This window comes from Ambystoma mexicanum, chromosome 4q (assembly GCF_040938575.1).
Source record: "Ambystoma mexicanum isolate Mex_15411 chromosome 4q, UKY_AmexF1_1, whole genome shotgun sequence".
In the NCBI taxonomy this organism is placed as follows: domain Eukaryota; kingdom Metazoa; phylum Chordata; class Amphibia; order Caudata; family Ambystomatidae; genus Ambystoma; species Ambystoma mexicanum.
In genome coordinates this window covers 994910022-994931669 of record NC_090928.1, presented here as the reverse complement: position 1 = coordinate 994931669, position 21648 = coordinate 994910022, and the positions used below count along the sequence as shown (strand labels likewise).

Here is a 21648-nt window from a genome sequence, read left to right as displayed (position 1 = left end):
AAGTTAATATAGAAAAGAAATATAAAAACAGATCACAGCGATCATACATTAATGACAATTATGTGGGAAATGTACAATCCTCAGAAAACAAAATCAAACCTGCCAGAATTAGTCGTAAACTCGGCCCAGAACAGACTAAGGATCTCTCAAGAGGCCCTGAGAACACTTGCACAGCAAATCGCTTCACCAGCTACGACAGATGATAAACGGCTAAACTATCCACAACTTCTGGTTCCATTCAAACTATCCAGAGCAACAAATACCCATAAGAAACACTGTCATACACATGCTTATTTAACTATAATTGCAGAAAAAAAAGAAATTGAGGAGCGAAATAAAAAAAAAATACAGCAGACTCCACACAAAGATCATGACAAAATACGAGTATCAAAACAACAGTACAAAAACTGGATGAGATCTAACAGAGTACTTTAAGGTCAAAACGATGCTGAAAAAATGCTGCTTGCTCTTAAAAATCGTAATGCCAGAGACCTATGGAAATTACTGGCCCCGCAAACACCCGAGCTACAAAAGATGACAACTGACGTTGACTAGCACGGATGGAAATTTCATTTTCAGAACCTTAACAACATAATTTCTGACCAACATATCCAAGATCGTACCCAACAACATACCTGGTCCTTTTCGTGGCAGCCAGAAGATCTAGAAAAAACCATTACCAACTTCAACCCCTCACGTGCTCCGGGACCGGGTGGCCTCTCAAATGAATTTATCAAAGCTAACAAAACCCTTTGGGCACTTATCTCCTCCTACATCTATGAAACAATCAACAAAACCAAGACTATTCCACATTCTTGGCAAACGGCAATTCTGATACCGATCTTCAAAAAAGGAGATATAAAAGACCCATCCAACTATAGGCCCATGGCCCTCTTAGATCCCCTGGGGAAAATGTTTGCTAATCTTCTGCTGGACAAACTGAACATTTGGGCCAAAGCGAATAACATAGACGCACCTAGACAAACGGGTTTTGTGGCAACCAACATCAACCTACTCCTACTCAATTTGTTGAAACAAGAGGCCATCCATAACCAAAGGCAAATATATGCAGCATTTATATATTTGAAACTCGCATTTGACCTAGTCAATAGACCACTCTTATGGTCGAAACTGCGAAAATGGGGCTGTCCTGATGACATCTTGACCAATAAAGTTACTTTACGGGAAAACATCTATCGGAGTCCGACTATCACAAGACGGTAGAGTAACTGAATCCATCCCAACTAACAATGGTCTCAAACAAGGCTGCCCACTTGAGCCACGCTCTTCAACTTATTTACATCTGATTATGAACTTGTGACAAACTCGCCATTGTCAAACCCACCAAAACTAAATGCTACAACTACCGCCTGCATGATGTATGCAGACGATATTGTTCTGTGCTCGCAAACTCCAAGAGGCCTGCAAACAGCTTTGCTAAAACTAGAAGTGTATATGAAGGCAAACCAACTTGAAATAAATACACAAAAATCAAAAGTGATGTTCCTAGCCCCATCGTATAGACCAAAACAGCACCCAAAGCCATTTATTCTCAATAATCAACCCCTTTAACAAGTGCCAACAGTTAATTACTTGGGGATTTGGATAAATCAATCACCCACTGAAACAAATTGGTCCTGCTATTTAATGGCGAAAACTATCTTTAGCTCGCCTGGGACGGTTTCTACATTTGAAATATGGAAAATTCACATTTAAACCAATAATATCATTCTATAGACAAAAAGTCACGGCTATTCTACTCTATGGAAGTGAATCCATGATTAACATCGATAGATCCATATGGTTGCGTTTGGAAGGCACGTTTTGGAGGAAAGTTCTTGCTTTACCCCAATCATTTCCGATGGCCCGTATTCGATACAAACTTGCACTTCAGTCCCTCAACTCACTCCAAACATGGCGAAAGCTAGATCTCTATAGAAAAATTGTCTCTTACTCACATATTCCAGCGTTACACATTTTCCAGCAAAAAGATCGTACCACTCAGGCAACTGCACTACAAATCTGGAAATTCCACATGGAAAATATCAGATTAACAGCAGACATATCCATCGAACAGCTAACTCAGCGCCCAGGGAAAGCAACAAAAAAAAACGTGCTTGCGATGATTGGATAGCGACCATCAATGCCAAAAGACAACTAAAACTTAATCTGGAATGTAAGCTGGACATGTATCCATTAAATTGTCTTCCGTTATATCTACAACGAAACATAGAACAACCTCTTTGGGAATGTAAAGATACAGAACTTGCTGGGCCATTTAAATTTGCAAATGAAAGTGGGGTACGTTGCTATGCAAGTGTAGCAATGAATATTCTATTTCAATTGCCACCAATTGTTAAAAATATTTACCTGCACAGTACAGACCAATTGTGTTTGCAAATGTTAGTGCTGCATAGAAATGCAACAAGCAATCCTGACAACACATACAGTGTTCATGGAGTAAGGCAACAGTTGGGCGACTGTGCTGGAATGGTGAGATTCACTATGAACTCACAAGAAGATCCACAAGAATTTCTAATGTACATACTATTAGTATTGGAAAACAAAAGCATACCTGTAAATGAAATCTTCCAAATTTCGTACATGTGGAAACATATATGCACTCTCTGTACCAAAGTGATATAGGAAGCAATCCCAAATGAATGATTTGTGTATGTTTCCATACCAGATTGTGAGAGCATTCCATTTCAGCAACTTGTACAAAATGCAAACCATGGCAGATTATGTAGTATTTGCAATTAAGACAATCGCTCCACCTTACTGATACAATCACATAGTGCCTACATAATACTTATGCTTCTACGTTATAATGCAGATAGCACCAAAAACAACTGCAAACTGACTGGATTCACACACGGTCAAGTATCACTTGGAAAGAAAACCTTTAAAACGGTAGGAATAATCTACCATGCAGGAGCTACAACCAATGCAGGTCACTGCATACATTAAAAAGAATTCTGGATGGTTTGAATGTAATGATAGCACCATTACTCTAAAGCAGAGATTGCCAGCTAACCTAACAAATGCGTATTTAATGTTCTTAAAGGCAAAATTTATGAAATAATGTGTACTTCGAGATTGTCAACAAATTATATTAAAGACTACAAACAGTTAGAATACACCCACAGGTATCCAACTACCCAACAGGATGGAAGAATGACCAAATAAATTATTATTACAAATTGTTGGAAACAAATGCATCGGTAGAATACGCCTGCAGGTATCTAACTGTTGTCAAAAATGGGCAGTAAGGCAACAAACAGAACATTGCTCAGAAAGATGAAGGAAACACTCAAAGGAAACAAGGAAGTAGTTGGTACCATAGGAAACAAAGGTTTTTCTTTTAATCCGACAAGGATTTTTTTTCCCCAGACCCAAGGATTAAAAAAGCAAACACAGAAACTGAGCACAATGCACAGTACACTGGTTTGTAAACTAAATATGAAGGTAAAAAGGTTAACTGTCTATTATGCAATGTAGTACATTTTCAAAAAATGCAAACACTAACACAACTTTTTCTTTCATCACAGAAAATGGAAAAAGTGATACTTCCGCCAAGTACGGTAGCCACTTAAAAAATGGATGTGGATTCTGAACAAAGTAAGGAGTAAGTGTATTGGCAGTAATTTTCTACACATGGGAATCTACACATCTAATCTATGCTGCTAATATGCTGCAGTGCCTGTGCCTGTAGTGTGGCCTTGCATCTTCAGTGAGTAACCTACCACCTACGCCTTACGACCAAGGTACAGTTCCTATCCACAACCATTGCTGCATATCAAAACCATGGTGCTTGTAAATTAGCTACTTATAAATGTACTTTTCGGACCATCGACTGCAGCCATGAAGCTAAGACACTAGGGTGTCAACACAACTTGCGCATTACACCACACCCATATTGACTTGTAAATCCACTGCTTATGACTTTAGTCTTGGCTGCATGGGCTTTGGCCATGCACCCAGGAGTGCAGGGTCTCTCCACAAACACCTCAGTGATGTATTGTAGTGGCGGTCTTTCTATAGGTGTGATATCCTTCAGTGCTTCTGGCCAGAGACTTCACTCCTAGATGTATGTCCATAGATCTTACATGGGATGGGTGTGCAGTGGCTTGCACATCTAGTACTTATAACTTTGTTATTGGGTGCATGGCCTTTGGCCATGCACCCAAGACTGGGTGTACTCCCCACTACTTGCCAATCGAAACGCAATACTAGGGGTGTATGCATGGGTGGCACATGCTACGGTGGTTGTGGCCAGGGTCTAGAGTTTTGGAAGTAAGGCCTTCGGCCTTTGGCCGACAGCCATGCATCCAAGACTCTAGGCCCTGGCCACAACCACCGTAGCATGTGCCACCTATGGCGGCGTACTGATGAATTCAATAACCTTAGGAAATGTATAGCAATTACGGCATGCTGTCAATTTCAATGTTCCCCAACACCACACGTGTCCTTACAACAGTAACAACTTAGGAAAAAGTATAGCAATTACGGCATAGTGTCAATTTCAATATTCCCTAACACCACATGTGTCCTTACAACTGTAACAACTTCCCCGTGCACTGCACAGGCTGAAATACTGGCCTTATTGGACCCCTCATTTTCTGTGCATACAAGGAGGCCATACAACATACCAAATTAAGAAGATCACTCCATACAACTTGCCAATCGAAACGCAATACTACGGGTGTATGCATGGGTGGCACATGCTACGGTGGTTGTGGCTAGGGTCTAGAGTTGTGGAAGTAAGGCCTTCGACCTTTGGCCGACAGCCATGCATCCAAGACTCTAGGCCCTGGTCTCAACCACCGTAGCATGTGCCACCTATGGCGGCGTACTGATGAATTCAATAACCTTAGGAAATGTATAGCAATTACGGCATGCTGTCAATTTCAATGTTCCCCAACACCACACGTGTCCTTACAACAGTAACAACTTAGGAAAAAGTATAGCAATTACGGCATAGTGTCAATTTCAATATTCCCTAACACCACATGTGTCCTTAAAACTGTAACAACTTCCCCGTGCACTGCACAGGCTGAAATACTGGCCTTATTGGACCCCTCATTTTCTGTGCATACAAGGAGGCCATACAACATACCAAATTAAGAAGATCACTCCACACAACTTGCCAATCGAAACGCAATACTACGGGTGTATGCATGGGTGGCACATGCTACGGTGGCTGTGTCCAGGGCCTAGAGTTTTGGAAGTAAGGCCTTTCGGCCTTCGGCCGACGGCCATGCTTCCAAGACTCTGGGCCCTGGCCACAACCACCGTAGCATGTGCCACCCTGGCAGCATACTGATGAATTCAATAACCATAGGATGCATCCAAGACTCTAGGCCCTGGCCACAACCACCATAGCATGTGCCACCCATGGCGGCGTACTGATGAATTCAATAACCTTAGGAAAAAGTATAGCAATTAGGGCATGCTGTCAATTTCAATGTTCCCTAACACCACACGTGTCCTTACAACTGTAACAACTCCCCCGTGCACTGCACGGTCTGAAATACTGGCCTTATTGGACCCCTCATTTTCTGTGCGTACAAGGAGGCCATAGAACATACGTCATTAAGAAGGTATTAGTGTATTATTGGGTGCATGGCCTCTGGCCATGCACCGAAGAGTGCAGGGTCTCCCCACAACCACCTCAGTGATCTGTGGTAGTGGGGGTTATTCTACATGTGTGTTATCCTTCAGTGCTTCTGCCCAGAGGCTTCACTCCTAGCTGTATGTCTGTAGATCTTACATGGGATGGGTGTGCAGTGGCTTCCACGTCTAGTACTTATCACTTTGTCTTGGGTTCATGGCCTTTAGCCATGCACCCAAGACTGCACGCACTCTCCACAACTTGACAATCAAACCGCAACACTACGGGTGTATGCATGGGTGGCACATGCAGCGGTTGTTGTGGCCAGGGCCTACAGTCTTGGAAGTAAGGCCTTCGGCCGACGTCCATGCATCCAAGACTCTAGGCCCTGGCCACAACCACTGTAGCATTTGACACCCATGGCGGCGTACTAATGAATATAATAATAGCCATCGGAAAAAATAATGCATTCATGGCATGTTGTCAATTTCAATATTGCCTACCAATACGCGTGTGCTTTCAACAGTTACAAGTTTCCTGTCCACTGCATCGACTGAAGTGCTATCGTTATTGCACCCCACATTTACTGTGCGTACAAGGTGTCCATAGAAATTACATCATGAATACCGACCCCCAGAACAAATGCATTGATCACCCATGCCTTACTGTATGAACCTTTCCCAATGCTGTGTGGCACAGCAAAAGAGTTTCATAAATAGAGCATGTGTACGCTGGTTGTTGCTCCGCTTTTGGCGGAACCAAGATGTCGGTCGCATCCAAACAATCTGACGCAGAACACGTCTCGCAGCAGCCAATGGGCAGAGACGTTGCATGTCCACAGTCATGACGCCAGCTCCTTAGCCAATCGGTATCTTGTTCGTGGACCGAACAGGGAAGTGTGACCGTGGAGCGGACATAGATATCACTAATTTTTTCAGACCTACTTTTTGATAATTATAAAGAAAAATACTGCACAGCTGGTCACCAAATTTACAAAAGCATGCTTTCTGGACCAAGCCCCTGTACCTGCCCCTGTACCTGCTGCAGATTTCGTCAAAATCCGTCCAGCGGTTTCACCTGTAGCTGTGCGCAAAGTTTTTCCCCCATTCAGGCTATGGGAAAAAAAGACGTTTTGGGACCCCCCTATAACTTTTGCCCCTCTGCACAAAACATCACCAAACTCTGCAAAAAATTCAGAGTGAGCCATATACTTTTTTTGCAAAGTTTGGTGAGGATTCGTCCAGGGGGAGCGAAGTTATAAGCGCCCAAAAAGTGCTCTTCCTATGGAAACAGCAACTTAACCATAACTACATGGCCACTACCGTGGCCATGTAATATATGGGATACATTACTCACCGTAATCGTATTTCTGATGCTTGTATCTGCTTAGATTCACATGCTGTGCATAGGCCGACATCTAGTGGAAGCTGCGGAGTATTACAGTTTGTTTTTCGAAGTCGAAAAATGGGCGTCGACACAGGGCGTGCCAGTAATACTATCCCTAGTGTGACGTCCCCTGTACCCATGATCCCTCACGCGTCTAGGATCCCCAGATTGTGTTTTTCCTGACATGAGGTAGCATGAGGAGTAGCGTGAGTACAGATAGTCCAAGCAGATAGACAGAAAGGTAAGACTACAAGCAACCATGCGCCTTCTCTCGGAGGGGAGGAAGGGTGGGTCGCATGTGAATCTAAGCAGATACAAGCATCAGAAATACGATTACGGTGAGTAATGTATCCCTTCTGAGGCTTGTGGAATCTGCTTAGATCACATGCTGTGCATAGATTAGCGAGCAGTACCAGAAGAAGGAGGTGGGATGTGAGAAGGGTCATGAGCAAACAGGTGTCTTAGAACCGCTTGTCCCACTTGTGTATCTGCCTTGGAATGAGTGTCAATGCAGTAATGCTGAGTAAAAGTGTGAATAGAGCTCCAAGTAGCTGCTTTGCAAATGGTGTCAAGGGGAACATTTGCAATGAAAGCCAGAGTGGCCCCAATGCCTCTGGTAGAGTGGGCCCTTGGCGTAAAAGGCAGAGTTTTTTCAGAAAGAGAGTAACACAGCTGTATACAGTTGATAATCCACTTTGAGATAGCGCCCTTAGAGACGCGATCCCCCTCTCTGCCTGTAGCTACGGAGACAAACAGTTGATCTGTTTTCCTTAGCGGTCTGGTTTTATTTACATAGTATAAGACCGCCCTACGCACATCTAGGGTGTGTAGTTTCACCTCAGCTGAGCTTTGTGGGTTTTGGAAGAAAGCCGGAAGCTCGATGGACTGGTTTACATGGAACTTGGATATGAATTTTGGTGAGAATCTAGGGTGTGTGCGTAAAACCAGTTTGTCCTTGTGGATAGTAAAGAAAGGATCTTGCACTGACAGAGCCTGAATTTCACTGACCCTTCTTATGGAGGTAATGGCTACTAAGAAGGCCGTTTTATAAGTCAGGTGTTTGAGACTACTTTTATGCATGGGTTCGAAGGGGGGCCCCATGAGCTTAGATAGCACCACATTGAGATCCCATCCTGGCGGTGGGTTCGAGATAGGAGGGTGAAGTCTCTTTACTCCTTCCATGAAGGCTTTAACCACTGGTACTTTCCACCACGAAACCTTGTTATGGGATGTGGTGTAGGCTGAGAGGGCTGCCAGGTGTACTTTCAGAGAGTTAAAAACCAACCCTGCAACCAGCAGGTGGAGCATGTATGTTACAACGTTGGAAGGAGTGCAATCAACCGGGTTGATTTGTTTACTCTGGCACCAGATAACGAATCTTTTCCACTTGTCAAAGTAACAGTGCCTTGTATTTGGTTTCCTGGACTCTTTTAGAATGTCCATACACCTCTGTGGTAATTTGAGATGTCCAAACTCTATGACTTCAGGAGCCATGCTGCTAGGTTCATAGAGTTGGGTTCCTGATGCACTGTTTGACCTTGTTGCTGGGACAGAAGGTTGTACCAGGCTGGGAGTCTGATGGGCTCGCATACCGCCATCCTGCGTAGGTGTGGAAACCATGGTTGTCTCGCCCACATGGGAGCAACTAGGATGAGCGTCATCGATTCCTTGTTCATCTTGTACACCACCTTCCTGATGAGAGGAGTTGGTGGGAAAGCGTACGCAAACATCCCTGACCAGTTCATCCACAGGGCATTCCCCTGGGAGTCCGGTTGTGGGAACCTGGATGCAAATCCTGGGCATTGTTTGTTTTCGCTTGTGGCGAATAGGTCTATAGTGGGGAAACCCCACTGAGAGAAGAGATCTTCTACTACGTCTTTGTGAAGGACCCATTCGTGTTCTTCTGGGAGGGAGTCTCTGCTTAGAGCATCCGCTAGGGAATTGAGCTCCCCTGGAACATGTTGCGATGACAGGAAGATGTTCCGTCTGAGTGCCCATATCCATATTTTCTGGGCAAGCTTGGACAGATTTGGTGAACAAGTCCCTCCTTGCTTGTTCAGATAGAACATGGCTGTCGTGCTGTCCGTCCTGATCTGCACCGACAAGTTTAGTAGATGGGGCTCGAACGCCTGCAGCGCTCGGAATACTGCCAGAAGCTCTAGCAGATTGATGTGGTTCTTGGCTACTGAGTGAGACCAGAGACCCTGAGCTGTGTGGTGGAGATGGTGAGCTCCCCACCCCGTCAGGCATGCATCTGTCGTCACCACTGCCTGTACTTCGGGATCGTAAAAGGGTTTCCCCTTTGCGAGATTCTCTCTTGTCCACCAGTGTAGGTTCTGTACGAGTGTTGGCGAAACGACCACTAGATCGTCCCACTGACCACTTGCCTGAGACCACTGTTTCGCCAACCATTCTTGCATGGGACGCATGCGCAGACGCGCGTGGGGGACCAGGTAAATGCATGACGCCATCATGCCGAGTAACCGCATAGCTTTGCGTACTGTTATCTGTTGACCTGACTGATAATGCGGAATTTGCAGAAGTATGTTCCGAATTCTTTCTTCCGAAGGGAAGGTCAATCCTTTCTGAGTATCTAGGATAGCTCCTAGAAACTGTTTTGAGGTGCTTGGCACCAGACTTGACTTTTTCTCGTTGATGGAGAAGCCTAATTCGTGGAGGAGGTCGATGGTCCTCTGAATGTTTGACCTGCAGATTCCTGGGGTTTCCCCCGTTATGAGCCAGTCGTCCAGATAAGGGTACACTGGGATTGCCTCCCTGCGTAGGTGTGCAGCTGCCACCGCCAGTACCTTGGTGAATACCCTTGGTGCAGAAGCTATCCCGAAGGGCAGTACCTTGAATTGGTAGTGGCGACTGTCCACCTTGAAGCGCAAGTATTTTCTGTGCGCCGGGAGCATGGAAATATGAAAATAGGCATCTTTCATATCCAAGGTTGCCATGTAATCCCCCTTTTTTAGGAGTGGGATTACCTCTTGTAGTGTGGTCATACGGAATTTTTGGGGCTTGACATACTTGTTGGCAGGCCGTAAGTCCAAAACTGGACGCATTGTTAAATCTTTCTTTGGCACAAGGAAGTAAGTTGAATAGATACCCTTGTTTACCTGGTGTCCCGGGACGAGTTCTATCGCGTCCTTTTCTAGCAGAATGGCGATCTCCTCGAGGAGGATCTTCTGATGTTGTAAAGAGTGGACTTTTTGTCTTGGAGGATGGTTTAGGGGACGTTGCAGTAGTTCTATGCAGTACCCATTGGATACTGTTGACAGCACCCATCTGTCGGATGTTATCCCTTCCCATGCCTGGGTGAAACTTGATATTCGTCCCCCTACTGGGGTTGCATGGGAAGGGACCTTGAACTGAGCGTCACTGCTTTGGTGGAGGCGTGCCTCCTCCTTTACTGGGGCTGCCTCTGCCTCTACCACGTCCTCTTTTACTACCCCTACCATACGCCTGGGTAGACTGTTGTGAGCTGGTGTTCCACTGTGTACCCTGGGTGTGGGAGTAGCTATTTCCTCTATTGGAATTTTGGCCGCGGGGGCGACGAAAATTGCCATTCCCTCTTTGGTTAGGTGGTTTGGTAGTTAACTGGCCAAGGGATTTGAGGGTGTCGAATTCTTCCTTAGCGTTTTTTAGAGCGTCCTCGACTGCCTTCCCAAACAGGAGATCATTTTCCACTGGTTTGTCTAAGAGCGCAGCTTGTGTTTCTGCTTTGAATCCCGACTGCCTCAACCAAGCATGCCTTTTGATGACAGTCCCCTCTGCTATAAGTCTACCCGCATTGTCAGCGGCGTCCAGAGTTGCTTTTACAGTGCAGCCTGACACGTTCCTTCCTTCCACACAAATGCGAGCTAGCTGGCTTTTAAGGGGTTCGGGAGCAGAGTCTATTAGTGCTGCCACTTCTTCCCACTGGTGACAGTTGTAGCTAGCCAACAGTGTGGTGGAATTCGCGATTCTGGCTTGGTAGGCTGCCGTGGAAGCTACTTTCCTGCCAAAACCATAAAGTTTTTTACTTTCTTTGTCGGGGGGAGCCTCAGAGGAAGATAATGGTGTACCAGCTCTTTTGCGGGTGTTGGTTACTACTAGAGAGACTGGCTTAAGTTGACCTCTAATATATAGGGGGTCCGACTGGGCTGCTTTAAACAGCTTCTCCACTCTCGGATTTACAGGTCTTGTCAGGTTTGGGTTGACAAGGGATGGTGCTATTCTGCGTTGAACAGATTTTAGGATGGGAATGGTCTGGGCTACTGGCTTCCTTTCCCCTATTAGTTCTTCCGCAAAGTCCCTTTCTTCCTGGACACCTTGTGTGTCTATGTGGAAGTGGTTAGCTGCCCGAAAGAGCAGTTCATTCAGGAGGGGCTGATTATCTATTGGGGAGTCAGACACTGGGGCTTCCCTTTCGACTGGTGAGTCCATTCTGAAAATATCTGGGCTATTTTCTGGCTCATCCTCGTCTTCGTCTTCGCCGTAATAATCTGATCCTGCAGGATCTTCTGGCGTGTCAATTTCCTGACCTTCTATCAGGGAAGAGTTTCCTTGGTCTGTAGGGAAGAGGTAAGAATAGGGTTGGACCTCGATGGGGTCTAAAGGCCTAAATGGTGTCTCGACCCGGGGTCTTTTATTTGAGGGGATAGGGTCCCCTGACCCTGAGGGAGAATCTTCCTGAGGGTTTAAAGCTAGGAGTTGTTCAGGGTGTCTTTCGAAAAAATTCGCCAAGGAAGACATCCTTGACATTACTCTGTCAATGTCCTCGCATGACCAGAGTTTTGAGCTTGGGGTGACCTTGCTGGGACTTTCTATGGATTGGCCCTGAGAAGACTTGGTCAGTTCTTTTGTAGTGGAGGACTGCAAGGGTTGTTTCCTTTGCTGTTTACCCCCTTCCCCGTGGGTGGAAGTGTGTTTCCCCTTTCCCTTATCTTTCGACGCCTGGCGTCGAGGATCGGAGGTGGAATCCCTGTCTTTCGAACTAGCCTTCGAAACTGGCCCCTCTTTACTCCCAAGTGATGTACCCTTTTCCTGGGGTGCAGGCTGGGGGTGGAAGTCGTGTTCGTCTCCGGACGATTGATCTTCCGGGATATTAATGGTCGAGGCACTCTGTGCAAGTGTGGAGGCTTGCCTGACGTCGTGCGGCGACCTCGACCGGGACCGCCCAGAGGACGTCCTTTCGGACCGCTCCTTCTGTGCCTCTTTCCGAGGTTTCGACGACGTTGAATCTCGGGTGGATTTTTTGTGTTTAGCGTGTGTATGTGTAACGCTTTTGTCGCCGGGGGACTTCCCCATAGTCGCCGGGACGGACGACCTTCCGAGGCCGGGGACGTGCGTTCGGCTGTCCTTCGACGCCTTGGTGCCCTCGCCGTCCGAAAGTTCGGCGTCGCTGCCGTCGCTGAAGGTACCCTCCGCCTCCATAGCTGCTAGCTTGGCGTGGTGGGCCCAACGCTTGTTGGAGCGGTCCTTAAGAGTTTTGGCCTTAAACCTATTACAGGCCCTGCAACCCGTCTCGGGGTGGTCTCTGGGTAGGCAAAGGTTGCACGTAGCGTGCTTATCTACCCAAGGGTATTTCTTATTACACTTGGGGCAAAACTGAAAGGGCGTACCCTCCATACGCGCCTGTGGGCAGCGGGCAAGTGTGTGTAGGTAATAAGGTGTCGAGTGTGGAAGTGTACCACCCCCACTCTCCCTACTTGTAGGGCCGAGGCCAGCGGCCCAGGCCCGAGCCGAGGCGGAAGCCTCAAGGCCCAATCCGTCGGGTATTCGACGTTGATCTCCTCCCCGGTTCGGCGTCGAGATGTTGATCGACGAAAGGTTGGCCAAACGGGGCAAATTAGAATTAGTTTAGAGTGAAAATATGGCAAAGCCAGGGAACTCCGATGAAGTGCTTCCGACCAGAATGGCGGAAAAAAACAATCTGGGGATCCTAGACGCGTGAGGGATCATGGGTACAGGGGACGTCACACTAGGGATAGTATTACTGGCACGCCCTGTGTCGACACCCATTTTTCGACTTCGAAAAACAAACTGTAATACTCCGCAGCTTCCACTAGATGTCGGCCTATGCACAGCATGTGATCTAAGCAGATTCCACAAGCCTCAGAAATATATATATATATATTCAGTGAAAAAAAATTGTGATGCCATCTTTGAAGTCCTGGGTGTTAGTCTTAGCAGTGCACGGTGGCGGCACGAGTTATGGTTGCTTAGCTTACCATAACTGGTGAATGGCAGGGGTTTTTCGGTTTTACTTGAAACCATAACATCCCTTTAGCAAAGTTTTTTTACTGAATTTCATAGGTTTTTAGTAGCACAGCTTAACAATAATATCCCTGACTTTATATGCATGTAACATAGAACATACTGAACCCCTGCTACTGAATTTGATGTCCGCGGACTCTTCGTATGTTCGCGGAAAGACGTGGACAACAGCAACACTACCCAAAAAGTCAGGGGGTATCTTAAATTGTTATATCATACCATATGAAAACTGCACAAGTTCACAAACCAGTACACATACACATTATATGTAGTAATAAATAAGAAGTGTATCCCATATATGTAACATCAACCATTCATTTAAATACAATATGTACTAAAATGGAATATACCAAAAGTAGAAAAATAGGCTTCCAACATAATTCCCTCACAGAAACTGCACAACTAGGAGCAACAGCAGAGCTACAAACCAGTAAGAACACAACTTACCAGAAGCTAGTAAGTGTACTTCATTTTTATTATATATTTGTAAAATTTCTGTATTAGATACAAAAAAAGTGATATAATTTTCTTTTCTCACAGAAATGTCCTGTACTTTGGAGTGGCTTGAGCGCTTCGTGTATGTATCCATACCAAATTGTGAATCCATTACATTTCAGCAACTTGTACAACATGCAAATCATGGTGGATTATGTACTAACTGCAATTCAGATAATCGCTCCTCCTTACTAATACAAACACATAGTAAATACTTAATACTAATGCTTCTACGTTACAATGCAGATGGTACCAAAAACAACTGCAAGCTGACTAGATTCACACATGGTCAAGTATCACTTGGTAGAAAAACCTTCACAACACAACAATAGGTATAATCTACCACGCAGGAGCCACAACCAATGCAGGTCACTACACTGCATATATAAAAAAGAAATGTGGATGTTTCGAATATAATGATAGTACCATTACTCTAAAGCAGAGATTACAAATCTTACAAACGCTTATTTAATCTTTTTAAAGCCAAAATGTAATAACTAATCTGTACTTAAACATTGACAAAACTTCAATTAGAAAACTATAAACTGTTAGAATACACCAACAGGTATCCTAATACCCCAAGATTCTCTAACAACCAAACAGATAAATCATTACCACTAAATTAAAAACAAATAATTATTACAGTTAGAATACGCCATCAGGTATCTAACTGCTTTAGAAATCTGCAACAAAATGTGGATGGTTACTCTAAAATAGAGATTACCAGCAAATCTTACAAACGCTTTTTAATCTTCTTAAAACAAAAATTTAATAACTAATCTGTACTTCAACATTAAAAAAAATTCAATGAAAAAACTATAAACTGTTAGAATACGCCAACAGGTATCTAACTAGCCCAAGATTGTATAACAACCAAAGAGATATACGAATACCAATAAATTGTAACAAAAAATAGACAGAATACGCCAACAGGTATGTAACTGCTTCAGAAATCTGCAACAATCCTTCAGATAGAACATTAACCAGAAACAAGAAGTAAACACTGAATGGAAACAAACAAATAGACTGGAGCATAACAAAAAAGTGTTTTTTAATCCGAGAAGGATTTTTTTTTCCCACAGACCCAATGATTTCAAAAACAAACACAGAAACTGAGCAAAATGCACAGTACACTGGTTTGTATACCAAATATGAGGGTAAAAAAAAAACAAAAGCTCAAATATCTATTATGAAATGTAATATGTCTTTATAGAATACATACACTAACATGCTCTTTTCTTTTATCACAGAACTTGAAAAAGAATACGTCCTCCAGGTACCAAACTCATGTAAAAAATGTATCGAATGTCAACAAATCATGCAGTAAGTATAATTGAAACCATTTGAAAGATAATCAAAACTATAGGTGTGATCTATGGCTGTGATATGGTGCATTGGTTGTGGCCAGGACCTACAGTATTGAGCATCTAGCCTACAGCCTTCACCCATGCACCCTGCCACAACCACCACAACATATCACACCCATAGTCGCTTATAACTTCGGTCTTGGGTACACTCTGGCCACAACTCCAAAACATATCACACCCATACATCACACCCATGTTTGATTCTATGGGTGTGATCGATGGGTGTGATATGCTGCGGTGGTTGCCGCCAGGTTGGCCTTCTACCATGCACCCAAGACTCTAGGCCCTGGCAGCAACCACTTCAGCATATCACACGCATAGATCACACCCATAGAATCAAACATTTTTAACTATGATCAGACCCATAGAATTAAACCTTTTTAACTAGGCCTCATGGCATTTTTAATGTCCGCGGACACCTTGGGTGTCCTGAGAACAGTTTCAACTTGCCTGCGAACAATACGGACAGTTATAGTGTCCCTAGGACATCCCCATATGGGACGATTGCGGAAATCAAAGACAGCGCTACTGTCCGTGGACACAACAAACACAACAGCGGTGCCTACCACGTAAATAGATACAATATTCAAACCATCTCTTACCCCCCCACCATCCTCAAACTGTCTTACAGACCAACACACTTGCCAAAATTGTATTTCCCCACCATTTGACACCGCGCTGTCCGCAGACGTCCGCGGATACAAGATGGCGGGCATTTCCAAAAATCGGACGCACTTCACCATCCAATCGGCAGACACGTCGTATGTCCGCGGACATGACGCAAGCCGTTTGACCAATCAGGACACTGTCCACGGAGCGAACAGGGAAAAGTGTCCGCGGACCGAACATAGATATCACAACATTTTTGTACATACTTTTTTGTAATTTTTTTAAAAGTACTGGACAGATTTTCACCAAATTTACAAAAGCACGCTTTCGGGGCCAAGCCGCTGCTCCTGCCGCAAATATGGGGAAAATCCGTCCAGCGGTTTGGGCTGTAGACGTTAACAAAATGTTTCCCCCATTCAGTCTATGGGAAAAAAGACGTTTTGGGACCCCCTATAACTTTGCCCCCCCTGAACCAAACCTCACTAAACTTTGCTAATTGGCCCATATACTTTTTTCGCAAAGTTTGGTGAGTATTCGTCCAGGGGGAGCAGAGTTATAGGCCGCCCAAAAAGTGCTCTTCCTATGGAAACAGCAACTTAACCATAACTACACGGTCACTAACGTGGGCCGTGTAATATATATACATAAACACACGACTTCTGTCGAATGGACTGAATTTCAGAATTTGGAAAAAAGGTTTCAATCTCACTTGAATTCAAATCAGCAAACCAAAGACTATGAAATAAAACAGTTATGTATAGTCAAAATATGGCTTTAGAGCACATCTAAAAGTTATATTTCACCACCTGTTTAATTAAGCAAACTTATGTTCCACACTTTGTGAACCATATGTTCATTCTGATAAGGTACGTATGTATATCCATCAAAATATAGATACCAAAACACTCAATATAGGCTCTCACTGCTATCCACTGGTTTTACGTCAAAGTTGAAAAAAGAAAATGCAGAAAGCACACTATTATGTCATCACTTTGTGACTGTATAATACATTTTGGGAGTGGAAACCAGCACTTACACCCACTTAAGATCTGTAACTTTCACAGGAGCAAAATGCCCACGATTACCTCCATTTCCTTGGTAAGTCTGTGTACTTTACTCACATGAAAATAAATCTCTGAAGTTGGTGTAAGTGTCTAGGTGAACTTGCCCCTTTGTTTTACTATATTGGTGGTGAAGTTTCATCACTATCTCTAGGTTAAAAAAATATGCAAATGACAATGAATAATAACCGACATTCTAATAGCTCCATTGGTACTGCAGAAACCTTTGGGCAGGATGGGAAGTCACATTGATTTGGATGAGAGGCTCAACTTTTCATCCTTTCAGATTTGATAGTAAAACAGTACATTTGCAGGGGTGGGAAGCATAGGCCCATAAAGCGTTCTATGATCGTAAGGCATTTTACCATTAAACAAACGGATGAAGTGCCTCACACTGCCACATAAAAGAATGGGTTGCCTCTCTGGGCATCAACCTGTAAATAAAGTGGGGGTTTTTCATGCTCTTACTGTCAATGCGCATTTATAAGCAGAGGGCATATTTTTAATTGTGGCAGAATTAAATGGGCCTTTTAATTCCATTCAAGATCCACATCTGTTGTGAGCACTTTAGCATTTTTAAATAAATTGATATTTTGTAAACAATATAAATATAAAAAGGGTCTGGCATACTCAGGAAATATCGCTGATCCCAAGTGTGAGAGCTCTTCATCTTCAATTGTAAAGCCATTACAGTTAACCTGCAGTGGGGGAAAGGAGATTAAATCAGATCATAGAATCCATAATCCTTATCTTATTTTAATATTGCATATTACTTTGTTATTTTCTTCCGGACAGATTTCATCTTCTGCCTGGATATTTATTCTTAGCATCCAACACACACAAATTTAGATTAAATGCAGAATTAGAGACTTACGTAAATGTGTCATTGTGATGCCCAGTCTTCACTTATCCGGCACATTTATGAAAACGGAAGCAGCAGAAACCATCCCCATGTTTAATGGTTATTAAAATGCAACCAAATCCCAGCAAAGTGCCTCAGCCCCACTGAGCTGCCAGCTGCAGCCGCGCCAGCAGGGTTTAACCCAGAGATGTCTCCCGGGTGCTTTTCATGGTAAGGCGGCACAGGAGGGATGGCAAACAGCATCTTGGAGTCAGGACAGACGAGGGCACCACCTGGGAGGAAGGGTGGGCTGAGAGTCAGGTGTGCCCTCTGGAGCAGAGGGGAACACGGTGGCGTTTGATTTCGGGCACTCGGCTGAGCCAAAGCTTGAATGTCTGTTATTTCTGGCTGTCAAAAGAGCTGACTGAGAAGCAGCACTGGCTCTGCACCTGTGTCACCACCCCTCTTGGCTGAGGATATCGCGTTTGCTTTTGGTTAATAGGGCCAAGTGACCCACAACCAAAGGCCAGAGACCTTTGTCACAGAAGCAACAACCAAGAATAAGCAAATCCGATTCGATGCATTATTGATTTTTTTATTAAAGCAATCTTCATACTGGAGGGAGTCAGAACACAATGTATATACTGGGTCATTAATTTGCACCACTAATATGATGGAATCCGATGGATGGATGAGAATAGGGCATGCTTGCGTTCAACAGAAGCAAGAGTTCTTTTCCTTTTTTAGGGCGTCTCAGTTCAATGAAACATCCTACAACTTCTGGTGATCTTTATTCAGCACTTCTCAAACAAATACATGCTTTTAAGTACAGTTAGGGGATATTTGATCGGTAGCTGTTTTCGCAAGATTATATCCAACTAATGAAAAGAAAAACTATCAAAATAAGTGACAAGAATTAGAAGTTGGAGTGCAAAGAGAAAAATATGAGGTTACAATCCAATTGAATCGGCTCCCTACAATATCCAACAAGATACCATCAGACATTAAAGTGTCCCCACTTGCATTTTAATAAAAGGGCTCAACGTGCAGCTCCTAAACATCTCGCGGGCCAATTATCTGCAGAACTTCCACAACCCAAATTGGATCTTCCTTTTCATTTCTAACTTTTATTATTTGCCTATTAACATCTGCAAACCCTAACTTGATATCCTTCTAGGTGTGCCTTTAACATTCCACCCTTCTGATTGCACCCATATTATTGTATCCAATTACTGTATCACGATACAGCATTCCGTGGTTTCCCAGCCAGGTTTGCACTATACGAAACCCACTACATACACATACATGCTGTGCATATAAACATATGTTTATCATGTGGCTTCTTTATGTAAAATCCCCAAAGGGGTTACAAGAGCTTCTAGCTTCATTAGATCAGGAACGTTGGTGGTGAAGATGCTCTTGAAATCAAAGTAAACAAGCTTTTATTTTATTTATTAATGTATTTATTGTTCATTTGTAATGCACCTATACAAAAGTGTTCCGAGGCGCAGTAAGGCAGGAGGGAGAGGGGGGGGGGGGACAGGTAGGGGAGAAGTAGCAATCCTAATAGACCTTATGACATTCAGGTCGTGCAAGAAGTGCATGGGGGGGGGGTGGGGAAGTACAGGAACTGCGTGGGAGGGCCCATGAGAAAGGAGCGTGCTAGGGAGGCCCGATGGAGAGGGCCAGAGGGGAACAGAGAGTGAAGGGAGGTCCACAACTAAGTGCAAGTTAAGGGGCTGGAATGGTCCACCGGGTGCAAGCCAAGTCTAGATGGGGTCGCCTGAGAGGGCAAGTGTAGAACGGGGGTGGGGTCACGGGAGAACAAGTGCAGAGGTAGACTGGGCAGGAGAGGGCCTGGCGCCCTGAATGACTCTGAAGGAACCAAGCCGCCGGTCTCAGGCAGTCTAGGATGCTGGGACATTAGCAGGGGAGGTGGAGGGATAAGGACGAAGAGAAAAGGAAGGTCTTGAGGAGCGTCTGGAACTTAAGGAGATCCGGCTCAAGTCTGAGAGGGGCAGGAGGGACATTCCAGAGGAACGCACCTCCGGAGGAGAGAGAGATCCACCCACACTCTGTGCTTGGAACAATATCTGATTTAAAGAGAGTTAGAGCTAGAGGAGCGAAGGGCTCTAATAGGGAGGTATTTAGGGAGAGTGAGTTGGATATAGCATGGTTCCAGGACCCAGAAACCCTTGTGGCTGATGCAGAGGGGAATTTGATCCTTGCAGCAACTGGGAACCAGTGGAGAGATTTGTGGGCTGGAGAGATGTGGTCCCTAGGCTTAGGTCAAGGTTAAGTCTTGCAATCCTATTCTAGATTAGTTGAAGGGGGGCAAAGGGAGGAGTTCAGAAGATTGAGGAAGAGGCCGTTGCAGTAATCCAGCCTGCAGAGAACCAGAGCTCTGTAGACATTGAGTTTCTGGGGAAGGTGAGGAAGGGAAGAATGCTTCTAAGGAGGTGCAGCTGAAAGTGGGCTTTCTTGGCCAGGTCCATGATGCGTGGAGAGAAGGAGAGGGAGGAGTTGAAGAGGACACCAAGGTTTTTTTGCTTCACACGAGGGAGAGGGGATGGGGCCCAAAGAGGGTGGCCGGAGTGTGGGAGGAAAAGAGGGAGCAGGGGTCTCAATGAGAAGGATCTCTGTCTTACTGGCATTAAGGCAGAGTTTGTCAGTAGTACACCATGCCTGGATAGCAGACAGGCAGTCAGGAATGAGAGAGGAAGAAGCCCAGGAGGACTTCAAGCACTTTATAAGACACAGCACCATCTCCAGGAGGTACCACTACATATTATCCCCACCAAAAATATTGCCGTATATATGGTGTTCTGGAACGGCCATAGGCGATATTTTTTGGGGGGATAATTTTGGGGTTTTTTGGAAGCGGACGTTGCGGGGGTGTCCCCCGCTCCTTTAAAAATAATGCAGAGGTTGCGGGGGGGTGTCCCCCACAGGTTCCATGCCTTGATATCGGGGCAAAAATATGCCAATAGTTTTGTATGACGATATTTTTGTGGGGATATTAACACATGGAACCCTCCAGGACTGGAGCACGTTTTTTTATTTTATGTAGAAACAGGTTAAACATTTAGATCAGGGAGGGAGTTTTATCTCGGTGGCAAAACAACAATATTGAGAAATCGATTCAGGAAGGCCGACTCAAGATTATAGGCTGCAATTTGGCCCAAGTGTCCCTAATTTCTTGACAAAGCGGGATTAACATCTTTCCTTGTGTCTCATGACAGGCTTCTTGGTCTACTAAAGGTGAATTTCAGAGTTCCCACACTGTTTTATTTTCTCCAGTCTGCGACACCTGGGTTCTGCACCTTTGTTACTCTCTTCTTGTCTTAAGCATGGGGCCTTGCGGGCTTAAGAGTTTCGTACCCACTTTTCTTTCTGCTGGTCTCTCGTACTTCACCTCCTTGTTTGGTTTTAAGGGAACCAAGTACTCTCATAAGTGATAGGGTGCGTGCATTAAATCCTGTGCAATCTAGGATAGCCTCCCCAGGAGAGTTGTGTAGAGTCGAGAAGTCTGAACTAGCCTCACCTTTCTGATAAACTCCAAGAGAGTTTCAGATTTCCTAGAGCCTGAAAGACTCTCCTCATGGCTCTCCCTCTACGCTGGTCCTTGCCTTCTTTGACGCCGCACCTAGGTCTCATACCTCGTCCCACTATGAGTCTGGTACCGTTAGATCGGGGTCTTTTCCCTACCCCCTTCCTTGGGCCCAAACAGGAAACAAGCCAATAAGACTAAAGCCTACTTTAGTAGTACAACCACTACAATAAGCATTAGATAAAGGGTATGTATTAAGGACCTCTCTAAATCCAGCTTTCCCTCCATAAATACCTCCGTGCCAGAGTCCTTCGGGCCTCTGACTCCAATTCTCTGCAGGTCAAACGTTTCTCCAAGCAGATCCTCGGCTGGTTCCTCCCTCTGAAATTGCCTCCCTGCCCCCCTCAGACTTGAGCTGCTTATTCCAGAAACTTCTCAAGACTTTCCTTTGCTCCTCTTCCTTC

At 44.7% G+C, this 21648-nt stretch overlaps 1 protein-coding gene across 1 annotated transcript in view; it reads right to left on the bottom strand.

The window, feature by feature from the left end:
• The window catches only part of SMYD2 (SET and MYND domain containing 2), a 349576-nt gene that overhangs the window by 145903 nt on the left and 182025 nt on the right, over positions 1-21648 (bottom strand). The window contains exon 6 of the mRNA XM_069608562.1: positions 17424-17491. Coding sequence (XP_069464663.1) covers positions 17424-17491 — 68 coding nt within the window. The remainder of the gene's footprint in view (positions 1-17423; positions 17492-21648) is intronic.